Below are 12,216 nucleotides of genomic sequence, written 5' to 3' on the forward strand. Positions count from 1 at the left end.
TGTCTCTAAAACATTAAAGATTTGGAATGTTTGACCTATGAATTCATTAACATCTGGAATTAGGGGAAAGAAAAGCAAGATGGAGAAGACTTTCAAATGCTTCAATGAGATCTAATGCCCTACGGTTCAATAAACTGTTGGTATCTGCCGCCATAATTAATTATACTCGTGCTTCCCTTCATCGCTCTTGTTAATAATACTGAAGACAAAATACAACAAAGCAGTTTTATTGTTTGTCTAACCAGTAATGTGCATGAACTACCTGAAAAAAGACAACCCCAAAATCATGAGTACACAAGAAGGTGCCGAACCAGATATCCTCTCCCCACTTTGTTTTCCATCGAGTAGCTTTTTCTTGTGAGTAATTCAATGGCAAAGGAAAAAAAAGCTATTGTACTTTACTGCTTCTTGTGCAATGTGATGAAAGACTGATTCAGAAACTTGTTTTCTATTTTCAGCTGTATTATTTGGTCTAATAAAAGCTTCTACCTCTCTGTACACAATTTCCCTTCTTTGTATTCTTAAACCACAATGTTAAAGAACACTGGTACTGTGTTACTATGATTAGCACTGAAACGTTATAGATATGTATTATTAGTGTGGCAAGAATTTAATTAGCATAATAATACAGTACTATGGCAAGAATTTATGACTAAAAAAGAGTTGAAATTCCTCTGTGGTTCAGCATTCAGGAGCAAGGGAAAACGGCAACTCTCACTACTTTTAGACTCTGAGGATTACTGCACCCAAGCAGTAATTTACACACATCCCACAAGACATGGCAGAGCCATAGGAAATGCCACTCTTAACCACACAGGGTTACATTTGACTGACAACTGCATTTGGCCTGTCCTTTTCCAGTTAAGCTCCATCTGTTTCCTCCATTGGACTGGTCGGCTTGAGGCCTCTCAACAGAACATCCACTGTATGTTATTGCATCCACTCCCCCCAAAATCTTTCACTGCCAGAAGCCAGTGGATGCTTCCTCAAAGCATGTCACTAGGTAGGGGCAGGCAAGACAGGTGGGTGGGTGGGAGTGGATATGTGGCACGTGAGCACTGGGAGCAACCTGAAAAAGCATGTTTTTAGTAACTTTGACACATCCGAGGAAGGGTTAAGTACCTACAAAATAAAACAAAAAGCACCATTTTTCCTTCATTGTAAAGTCTGACCAAAAAGTTTCTGAAACCAAAATTAAATAGTGTGTTCTCTTCCACTCCCCAACTTACATACTCTAAAATAAATAATGGCCAAACTGATTTAAATGAAATTCTGTAGAAGAATTTGTGCTTGGATGAAAATGGCACATTTGAGCCTGAAGCAAAAGTAAAACCGCCAAGTTATAAACCTCTCAAAGGGAAGGTTTATAATAGAAATGCCAACAGACCCATAACTATAGTGGGGCTGTTAGGTGCCAACATATAAATAACTTTAGTTTTTGTGGTCACTTACGATAAATTAGATACAGTGCAAGTGGAAACAGTAGGGTTCTGATTCAGTAAACAGTAACAGCCAAGAGTGCATGTTTGGATTTTTAGACAAGTATAGCATAGATTTGATGTTGGCTCTGAAATGGAGTCTATAAGGGACGTTTGCACTTTTTTTAAGCAAGCCATATTCTGAATTCTTGAGGGCTTGTAAAATAAAAACTCCTTAACAAGCTTTGCTGCCTACTGTTTCAATCTTCTAAGAATCCTTTAACCCAGTTACCAAAAAATGCTCCATTCAAGATTGGTATAATTATCTACTAAGGAAAACAACATACTAAGTGCACATAGTCACATTTAATGTTAAGAATTGCTAAGCATACTAATACAGTGGGAAAAAAGTGCCAGTGACCAAACAGTAACAGATTAAGCACCTTCTTCTTTATTAGGTGTGCCAGTCGCTGCACCACTAATAGAAATGCCTTCCTATAGTCCAGTTTGTTCTAGCACAGGAATGATGCATTTAGGTGATCAGGTATGTTCATTTTGGCCCTGGGAGGCATTTATTGCATTGTTTCACAGCAGTCAAGCCCCACACTCAGCACGATACACTCAGGCAGTGAGGGATGCTATTAATGCTCTCTGCAGGAACTTCCATCTTGGACAGGGTGGGAGCCCTCAGAGGCAGCCAGGATTCAGGCCGAGGCTGCTAAGAGGATGCTTCATCTCAGGAAACTCTCCGGCTTGCCAAATTCACATCAGCTTCTCATTTAGCGCTTCCGCTACAAAACCTTCCCACTGCCCCAGCATCACTCCTAGCTCCCCACTAATATAAATTCTAAGATGAGTGTCTGCAGAAATAGGAAAGCTATACACACTCCTAGTTTATTCTAACTAGAGCTCTATTACAACAACGTTTCACATGCTGATAACGTTACCGAAAATTCCTTTCTCCAACTGTCCTCCAACTTTTAAAAGAGAGAGGAAATCTCTATTCTTCCAGCATACTCGACGTAAAATGCCTTATTGAAGACAAAAGCATTTAGCTCCCAAATACTGCTTTCAGACTACTAGCAATTGTAGCAATTCTGGGAAACAGTTTAAGCAGAAAAATGCTGGACATCAGAAATCAACCAAGTTTGAAGAGCTAACTATGTATAGTCATACACCTGTACAGATTATCTACAAGTTACTTTCATATTGATTTCTGAACAGTCATGATTTTAAGCAAAACCAAGAAATCTAACACAAATGAAACATAAGCAGTATGCTCCTCAGCCAGAGCTAAAAGCCAACATGACTTTCTCTGTATGCCCACTGGCAAGTATACTAAGAGCCACGAGCCACACATTCCCACCATACATTCTCAGAAAGCAAAGGAAACATAGATTGAAAACAAAATGACAGCAAAAATGTGTTGTTTCTGACTGCATATGGTTAAACTATATAGTTATTGAGTAACTAGGATCTTACACAGTTTGCAGCAACTCATATCAAATAAAGCAAATGGATAATAATTACACTTGATTAGTATTGTTGCCAATGACCTAAACTACACATTAAAAAAACCCATTAGTTTACCAACAGTTAAACAACATAAAGGGATACTATTAAATCATTATGTGGATTTATTTAAAATACGTAAAGGTTTTAACAAAGTGTTACACAGCGTTTCACACTTCCCCCTCCTCCTGCCTTTTTTACTGCAGACAAATTTAACATTCTTCCACAGTATAGAATAATTAAAATACAACTGCTTATAGAACCAGGAACGGAAACTGAAGGGTCAGCCACTCTTTAACTCTTCTTATGAACAGATACAGGTTAAAGCTGTCTAAGGTCTAGGAGATTCCACGCACTGTGTCCCAGCGATTCTACAGGAATGAAAATGGTAACTAAGTTTTAAGGGTTAAAGTTGTAGGTCAAATACGGTACAGTAAGTAATTTTGTTTTCACTTCAGGTCCTATGTTGTGCTTGGCATGAAGAGAACTGTAGTTAAAAACTCTTTCTTCAGCTCTGGAACTGCTCCTCTGTCCTCTGCAATTCAGTGGATCGAAGCAGTGAGCCAATCGGACTAAATACTGTTGGACAAACTGAAAGGTGAACATTTACATAGTTTGTATGCTCACAGCTGAACTCTACATGTTATCAACAGTAAAAGACAATACTGTTTCCCTTGTGCTTTTATTTAATCATACAAATCACGTTTTTTTTAAATGTGGTTGGAGGAGGAAGAATTAGGAAATCTTGATATTTCTATGTTCTCTCTGTGGATTAACCAGGAGCAGTCCTGCTAAGGACAAAAGCTCAAGCTATTAAATTGTCTCAGAATGGGCAATACTGCAGTAAGCACTATAAACATGGAGTAATTTTCAGGTATTTGTTTAAAGCGCAGACGGAGTACTTCTGCTAGAACATTCTCCCCTTTTTTATTAGCACAATTTAAGAGACTTGCCAAAACATAAAGATGCCCTCCACTACAAGCGAACTTTCTGCAACAAACCAGTGACTTTGAATGGCTCTGGATTGTCAGATAATATCATCACACATAAATCCCATCCTTGCTCAACTCATCACCATGACATTATAAAGGAAACACAAGTAATACCAGCATCATCTAGATGGGGGTCAATAGAAGACCAGCTTTCATTCCTACTGATCCTGGATTCAGCCATTTGGGGATCAACAAACAATTTACCTTCAAAGGCCTGCACTACAAGACAAAGGCAGTTGTCCCTACCTGCAAAGTTTCCGCCATCTGGGGTTTTTTTTTTTTACTCCTTTAAATTGTTTAAGTGTTTAATGGGCCTACAAAGGAGTCTTCTTCAACACCGAGTATTTTGCATAAATGTGTCCTAAGACTTTGGTTCAGGTACTTAGGATGTTAATGTTTCTTCTCATGTATCTAGTGTAAGATCTGCAGATCTCCCTTGCTGAGTAAGAGACAAAATAAAATGTGTAATTCTAAGTCTTCAGTGGCCCAATGCACTTAAGTAAGTCAAGTTTCTCTGCAAATTTCGTTTTTTTAAACAGGAGTTGCACCCACAAACTGAAAAAGTCTGTTTAGGCAATACTGAATTGCAAGTACAACTGCTTTGCATTAAGATTCAGAATAAGTTGCATTTTCTCCAGCGGCACCTCCAATGCTTGTAGTTGGTGGGGACTGTCCCCACACTGAAGGCTGTTGTGCAGGCACAGTGTACTCCCAGTTCTACTCTGTGCTGCGCCTTCCAGTTCGTACTTGCTGCTCTGCTGTGCCGTGGTGCTGGGCTCAGTGCCGACACGCGTGCCATCCACATTTAGCATAGTATACGGAGTTAGGACTCAGAAGGAGTCAGGGGTTATTAAGGTCTGGTGCTCATCATCCCCACTGTCCCAAGCACAGGAGCCACACTAGGTTTTCTGACTAAATGAAAAATACACACTTTGAACAAGAGGCTCTGTTTAAAGAGCAAAATGAGAGAAAAATAAGCCTATGAACATTTAAAACCAAAACAAACTTTGTAGAAAGCTTCAAAGTCATCACTGCATTCCAGAAACGTTTCCAAACACCACCTGCAACTCCTTAACTTTAAAAGTTCCCTAGAAGAAGCAATCAAAATTTTAAAAATGAAATTAAATTAATTTTTATTCCCTAGGACTTATGACAGCTGGAATTTGAAGATCTTTCTTACTCTGTGTCTCTCAGAACACTGGACAGCATGAGCCAGATATTAGCATTAAAGTAACTGCAAGCAAACAGAGCAGCTATTAGGAATGCAGTAACAGCTCACATACAGCCGTGGATATTAGAACCAGTTTTACTGAGAAAAGGAATGTTGGCTTTACTTCTGCAGTTATCCCTTACTCTTTTTCAAAGAGTGCCACAGGGATTTTTAACTTCCATCTGGACAGTTTTCCGTTAAACTGTTTTTGAACACCATGTGTGAGAACACAACAGAATTGTAGACATTAGAGATGGAAAAGACTTATTAGATCATGTGTCCATTCTCCTGCCAGTTAAAGATTTTTCCCTACAGAATAGTTCCTAGCACTTTGCCCAGTACAGTTTAAAGCATATCGAGATATTTGGCTTTGGAAAATTATTCCACAGTGTATGAAGAATGTTGTTAGGAAGTTTTTCCTGGTAGACACAGCATGCATTTTTCTTTCCTTAATAATTTCCAGCCTATTATTCCTGGTTACATCCCATTGGGCCAGCCTGAATAACTCATCTTTACACCTTCGAATAAATGGGGACAGATATGTTTCCCTACACATCAGTCACTAATTGGCCAGACTACACACAGTTTTATAGCCAAAATATACACTATACTTTAATAAAAATCAGTCATTCCACCCTTTTAGTCATTGAGGGAACAATTATCTCCACCCCAGTGAACATTTTTAGATGATACTCTCAACAAATCTGTTTATTCTTCCTTGCCTTCTGCTACCTTTTGCGTTCTCCAAAAAATAAAATAAAAAGCATAATAGATTCACAGAAGAAAAATACGCTCGCAAAGTCAGCACATCAGTAGACGTATTATCTAACTCTTCTGCAACAGCAGCTGCTGCCAACATCGTGATTTCTGCACAGGATTTATACTTCCTCCCTCCCCAGTGTCAAAATATGCATTTTGCCAATGTGTAACATTTTCAAGATCTTCTTTCCTTTCCATCTTCTCTCCAACAAACATAAGCATTGTTAAATAGTTTAAAACATAAGTTATTAGGAATCAGAAGCTTTTTAAGCATCTCAGATTTCAAAGTATTTCTTTGTCCTCATTTCAGCTTCCTTAAATCAATTCACCCAATCCTTCCCTTTTTTCTTATCAGTAACTTCCTGCAGTACTTCTACCTCATTTAAATTTCAGAATAACTCAATAACGTGTTTCATACTACTTTTAACATTAAGGTTGTACATCATAATTTCTACTACCATCCCTAGATCACAAACTTGGCAAAAAATTAATATGATCAGAGGCATTCAGCATTCTTACTACAACAGAACTTACAAGCTGAGAGATGCAACATTTGGATAACTCATTTTTTATTATTTAGTCTAGTCTTAAACCATCTTCCAAATCATCTTTGCAAGCATTAGTGTGCACACACATAGTCTTAACTCTTCTGCAAGGCCCTCTTTTCTGCTTCCCTTGGAAAAGACACTGCACTAAACGTTCAACGTTCAAGTAAGAGAAATGTGTTCACCAATTATTCTGTTTGGCCTATTCAATCTCTGCTATCAGTCTGATCATGCCATTGAAATACACTCACTCCTACAGTTTTGAGAAGGTGTCCTGTTGTTTTTTTGGTGTGGTTTTTTGTTTTTTGTTTTTTTTTTACAGCTGGAACCATGAAATATACTGCTCTTTAAAAGGAAATCAAAGAAAAAATTTTCACAGTATTTCTAAACATTCTTTTTCTTTGCTCCATGTTAAATACAGATTTGGCCATACAGGGAGTAAGTCTGCAATTCACTCTTCAGGGACTTGCATTTTACGCCATTACCAGAGAGCTGAAGTCTCAATTTGTCAGTGTTACTACTAATATTCTTTCCATCACTTAACAGTTAGCTGGAGCTTATGGAAGTAGTACTATACGATGAAACAGTTTGAAATGACAGCTGCAATAGAAACTCCAACCTTTTCTAACCAGCTCCATCCCACGGTTCCTACAAAAAAAAAGTTTTATTCTACTGTTTATTACCATTTTAGCATGACTACAGTTCTCTACATGACAGCTCTTATTAACAATTAGCAGTCTGACTTTTTTATTGACAACTGTCTTGGCTAAAGTAGACAGTGAGGGGAAAGATCTACCTAAGTCGCATTATCAGATCTAAAGAACCATACTTACAAAAGAATTGAAAACAGTTTATCCATAACTCCAAAAACAGAAAAACAAATCAAGCTGTCACATCTTTTTGTGAAGTTCCGGCAAAATGCAGTACAACATATTTTGAGCAGAAGAGGAGCTGATATAATTTCAAGAGTCAGTGGAAGGGAAAAAAAGTTGAAAAGGTAATATCTGAACACTAACAATGCTTACAGCGAAGAAAGCATAATATCAGAAGTAAAAAAAGCATTTCAGTTGCTGTACTTTAGACAATGCATATTTTGTATACTGAATTAAAAAGAGAGAAATGTTACAGCAGTATCAGTGAAACTACTAGTAAAGTTTGCTCTGGACTGCCAGCTGAGAGTCTGTATCATACTTTCAGTGAAATCAGTGGAAGGACAACTCGACGTAATTCTTAAAGGCTAAATTTAGATCCCTTACTCAGCCAGTAGTGTCCTCAGTGTCAACAGAAGTCAGTTTTAAATATGCTTCTGTGATAATGTCTACTTTAAAAGCCTTTTATACCTACAAAGATGCAGAATCCAATCTTTGCAAAAAGATAAATTTACTCCTTGAGAATTTAAAAAAATATATTAAATAAACACAGATTTTAAAGATGTTTCCTCATTTGTCATATGCTCACAAAGCTCACAGATCAGGGCAGCACTGGGAACTGTGACACAACTTTCTCATGTGGACCTGCAAGAGATCCTAATCCCAGTGTAAAGCGATTGCTATCTCTAGACAGCATTAGCAGCGTAATCTGCATGCAACTACTGGGATGAGAAGTATTTTCCAAAGTCAGTTAATACAAAATAACACTGTAGTAACTAAGTGCATCAACTTCTACTTAATGGGTCCTGACTGTAAGCTGCAAGTAAATGCTGTAGGCCAATCATATGAAGAAGACAGCACTACTACATTGGCGCACAGGCCCATCTGAAAAAGATCAGGGGAAAAAATCTTTCAGGGGTAAGGCTGCAAACAAGCCACTAAAGTCTGGCACTAATGCTAGGCCTTAAGATACTTCATTTGCAATGTCAATACAGGATTAAAATTATCACTATTTCTCCATAAGGTTTACAGACCAATCAGTTTTCAAAATATTATTTACAGAATCACAGAATCATTAAGGTTGGAAAAGACCTGTAAGATCATCAAGTCCAACAATTAACGCAACACCACTATGCCCACTAAACTATTTAGTTTGTGAAATAACTTGTTCACAGTGCAGATGAACATTAACGTCCATCAGGCAACACCCAAATACCTAAAAACACAAGTGGAATTGTCTGCCAGTAACAGCTAGTAAACAGACAGGTCTAAAGACAACAGTTCAGGCATGCTGCCTTCTCTTCCTCCTCACTGAATCCCACAGAAGCCCTCCCTCACATACCTGCCAAGTCTATTGCATTGCACAGAAACAGAATAATGCCTGCCAACTTCTAGAGAGCTGAGCATACTTCACATTTAGTGTTTTGTCTAAAGGCCAACAATGCAGTGAGGATGTACAAAAATACCCCGAAGACTTGATGTGTTAGGTCTTGAAAGATGGAAAGAACAAAGCATAACATTAAAGCTTTTTCTAACATACTTAACTTTTCCACATTTCTAGCAACTGCCCACTTCAAACATGATTTGTACAGAGTGCTCCTTGGCATTCACAAACATATTATGTACTAGAAAGCTAAGTATCAATTCTTTCCCCTCCTTCAGAATATCACTCAATCTGTAACTGACACTAAACACCAAATAATTCGTATTCAGATAAACCACTAACAACAAAAAAGCCATTTGCATTCAGACTAGTCAAATGTATGTTATCATATTAACCCAGTCTCGGCATTATAATTTTCTTAAGGAACAAAACCCCCAAAACAGCTAGGGTTGTTTTGGAATCAAACTTTTCTTTCTTTCTTTCTTTCTTTGTAGTTACAGCATAGTCAGCCTTCAAACAAAAACTTACGGGTAAAAACAAATTACAGATGTTTCCAAAAGGTAAATAATACCCTCAGGTAAACAACATATTTGGGGGAAAGGGATGGAAGAGAACCACATAAAAGGTGTCAGAACTGCACAACCGATAAGTAGAAGGCCATGCTGTGTTTAGAAAAGGATCAGATAGATATATAATCCATCCACAACATACTTTTTTCTGTGGTTTTTATTCCCAGGCTGACAAGTTATCTAACTTTGTAAAACAAGGACTAATATTTTGGCTGGGAAGCAAGAACCTTGCCTTCCCCGTTATATTCTTCAATGTTGCCTACACAAGTCTTCCTACTTTCTGTTCACATTAGAATTTGAATGAAAATTTTGGCATCTAGTGTGTAGCCAAATCCTGCCTTAGTTTTCAGCTGAAAATTAAAAAGATGTTTAGCTTTTGCTCCTCATCCACACTCATCTTCATGATCTGAAATTCAGGCTATGCTCTCTCTAACTTGTGCATCATACCTTTGACAAACTCTTTAAGGCCAAATTCTCTTCTACCCTTTGCATTTTTATTCTCTTTCAGGTATAACTCTCTGAATTCCCTCTTTAAAAACAGGAAAATAAATAATTCTCACAATGCCACTTACATTAATTTTTAGAGTGGGTTGTAAAAAAAAGGGTTTTCCTCACCTTCTAATATTTTAGATTAGGGTTTTAGATAAGAATTCAACGATAGTAACAATCAGCTATGGTTTTGGTTTCAAAACCTTAATTTTATGCTTCTGTTCTCCTCTGTCCACAAAATGAAAGACTTCCTGCTCTGTATTATTTCTTACAAGAGATGAAATACTGACGAGATCAATAGTTAGCAACTTCAAGAACAGACAAATATCACCCACATTCTTCCACTGTTATAAAACCAGAGGAAAGCTCTGTTTTTTCTTGACAATGAAATCCTTTCTTCCCCCCTTCCTTCTCTCCTTTTTAATTAATGAAAAAGTAGCAGAATTGCTTAACGGTAACCAAACAGTCTTTTCCTAACAGAAAGAAACTTATGGAGACTGAAGAGATGTGACCACCTGCATAAAAATATAACTTTCTGGGGGAAGTTAAATTAAAAGGGCCACTGTACCACATCATGTGAAAGCTCAGTTTCTCTAGGTCTAACACAAAAGCATATTCCTATACTCTAAAAATATTCCTAAAGTAAGATACATTTCTTTAATGTAATGGAACAAAAAAAAGAATACTGTACATACAGCAAAGAAAAGCAACATGTACCAACAAGGGTACAAACTGGTGGCTGAGATTGCAAACAAAGAGATGTGTCCAGTATGAGGTGAACTGTTAATGGAGACTTACCTCCAGAAACTGGGGCATCCATGAAAACAGCTCCCATTTTTTCAACTGCTTTGGCTAATTCTTTTGAAACTGCAGGGTCTATAGTACTGGAATCTATTAGCAACGAGCCTTTCTTCACTTTCCTAAAATAAAGATTAATAATTAAGTATTTGTTGCACAAGACATCTGCAACTATTACCATGGCACTGGCATTCCTCAGCATGATAAATGTACAGACACTTTTTGGTACACTAATAAACACAAAGTTTTAAACTCTATTGAGCAAGATTTGCTCAGTATGTATACTCCTGAGTATGTATACTACACAATTTTGAATGACTCAAAACACAGTAAAACCTGAACACAAAAAAGGATGCTCTTCCTAAACACTATTATAAAAAAATTACACAAAAAGGATGCACTAGGAAAACCTGCCATCATGCAAGCTTGAGCAGGATATCATAAACAGATCATCTAAGATGCACTGTAAGCAACTGAACTAAATGTTGATACAGCCTAAAATTTCATATATAACAATACAATTTTCTTTCTATATATATACAATTTCTTAAGTTCTTATCAGAATAGCCTGATTGCATTTTTAATCATTGCTACAATTTATTCTACATAAAGATCATAACTAACACCACAAAAGCACACTGCAGATTTAAAGTAAAGCACGGAGAAAAATGTTAAGTTTTCCCACTGATAACTAGTAAATTTAGGCAGAATAATTGTATCACAAACTGTGGAACACAAAAAGTTGTACATGTCTTTAAAAAATGCAATTAAAGCAATTTTTTCTAATGCTCCCACAATAAAAAATTGATTATATTTTCATCCCTCTTTCCATTCAATTGCACCGTGATTTAATGTCCACTGGACCAGCAAACACCACAAAAATCAAACAACATAATTTTTCAGTCATAAAAAGGTGAGTAATTTAAAGCTACACATGACAGATGAAGAGCCTCACTGCACCTTGCATGCTGTTGGCAGTACAGTGAATTGAACTGAATTGAATTACCTAGATAGCTAGAAATAGTCTCTCAATATATACCTACAGTTGTGGACCCCACTGTAGCTCCAGACTCAAATAGCATCACATACACAGAACTTGTCCTTTTTCACAGAAGGGATGAGCTGCTGCAGTTAGTTTGCAAACAAAAAACAGTGTGGCAGATACAGTACTACATCATCCCCCCTCACGTTCAGAACAAGGAGCAGTGGCACAGGCTCCTTGGTAACACAGCGGGATTACTAAATTAACCCTTAAACACTCCAGAGCATTAATATTTTCTTCAGTAAAGCTTAAAAAGCTTCAGAAAATGATCAAAGTCAAACCAGTCACCGAGGACCAGGTCACTCAGAGCGACAATTAACCACTACTGTCAAATTACACTTCCTTCTTTTGAATATGGAGGCTGAGAAACTGCAGCAGCACAGGACTGCTTTCCACATCCTCTGTTCCCCACAGAATTTTCCACGTTTAGGTACTCAAAAGATTAACTGGCTGTATTATATCAGGAAGTACTGCCAATCAGTCTTCAAAGCACTGCCATCCTAGATACAATTCTCCCACAGCTGTTTGCCCAGCTTTGTGGGACTGATCCAATTACCCTTCTTCCCTGAAGGGTCTAAGCTACAGATACTTAGATCTGCTAAGTCCTACTTTGTGGGGAATTAAACTAT

The 12,216-nt window shown here is 37.4% G+C and overlaps 1 protein-coding gene across 1 annotated transcript in view; it reads right to left on the minus strand.

The window, feature by feature from the left end:
- HIBADH (3-hydroxyisobutyrate dehydrogenase) overlaps window positions 1-12,216 on the minus strand; it is an 83,859-nt gene that overhangs the window by 57,159 nt on the left and 14,484 nt on the right. Inside the window, exon 4 of the mRNA XM_059818846.1 lies at window positions 10,546-10,667. Coding sequence (XP_059674829.1) covers window positions 10,546-10,667 — 122 coding nt within the window. The remainder of the gene's footprint in view (window positions 1-10,545; window positions 10,668-12,216) is intronic.

The sequence above is a fragment of the Gavia stellata genome, chromosome 6 (assembly GCF_030936135.1).
Source record: "Gavia stellata isolate bGavSte3 chromosome 6, bGavSte3.hap2, whole genome shotgun sequence".
NCBI classification, from domain to species: Eukaryota; Metazoa; Chordata; class Aves; order Gaviiformes; family Gaviidae; genus Gavia; species Gavia stellata.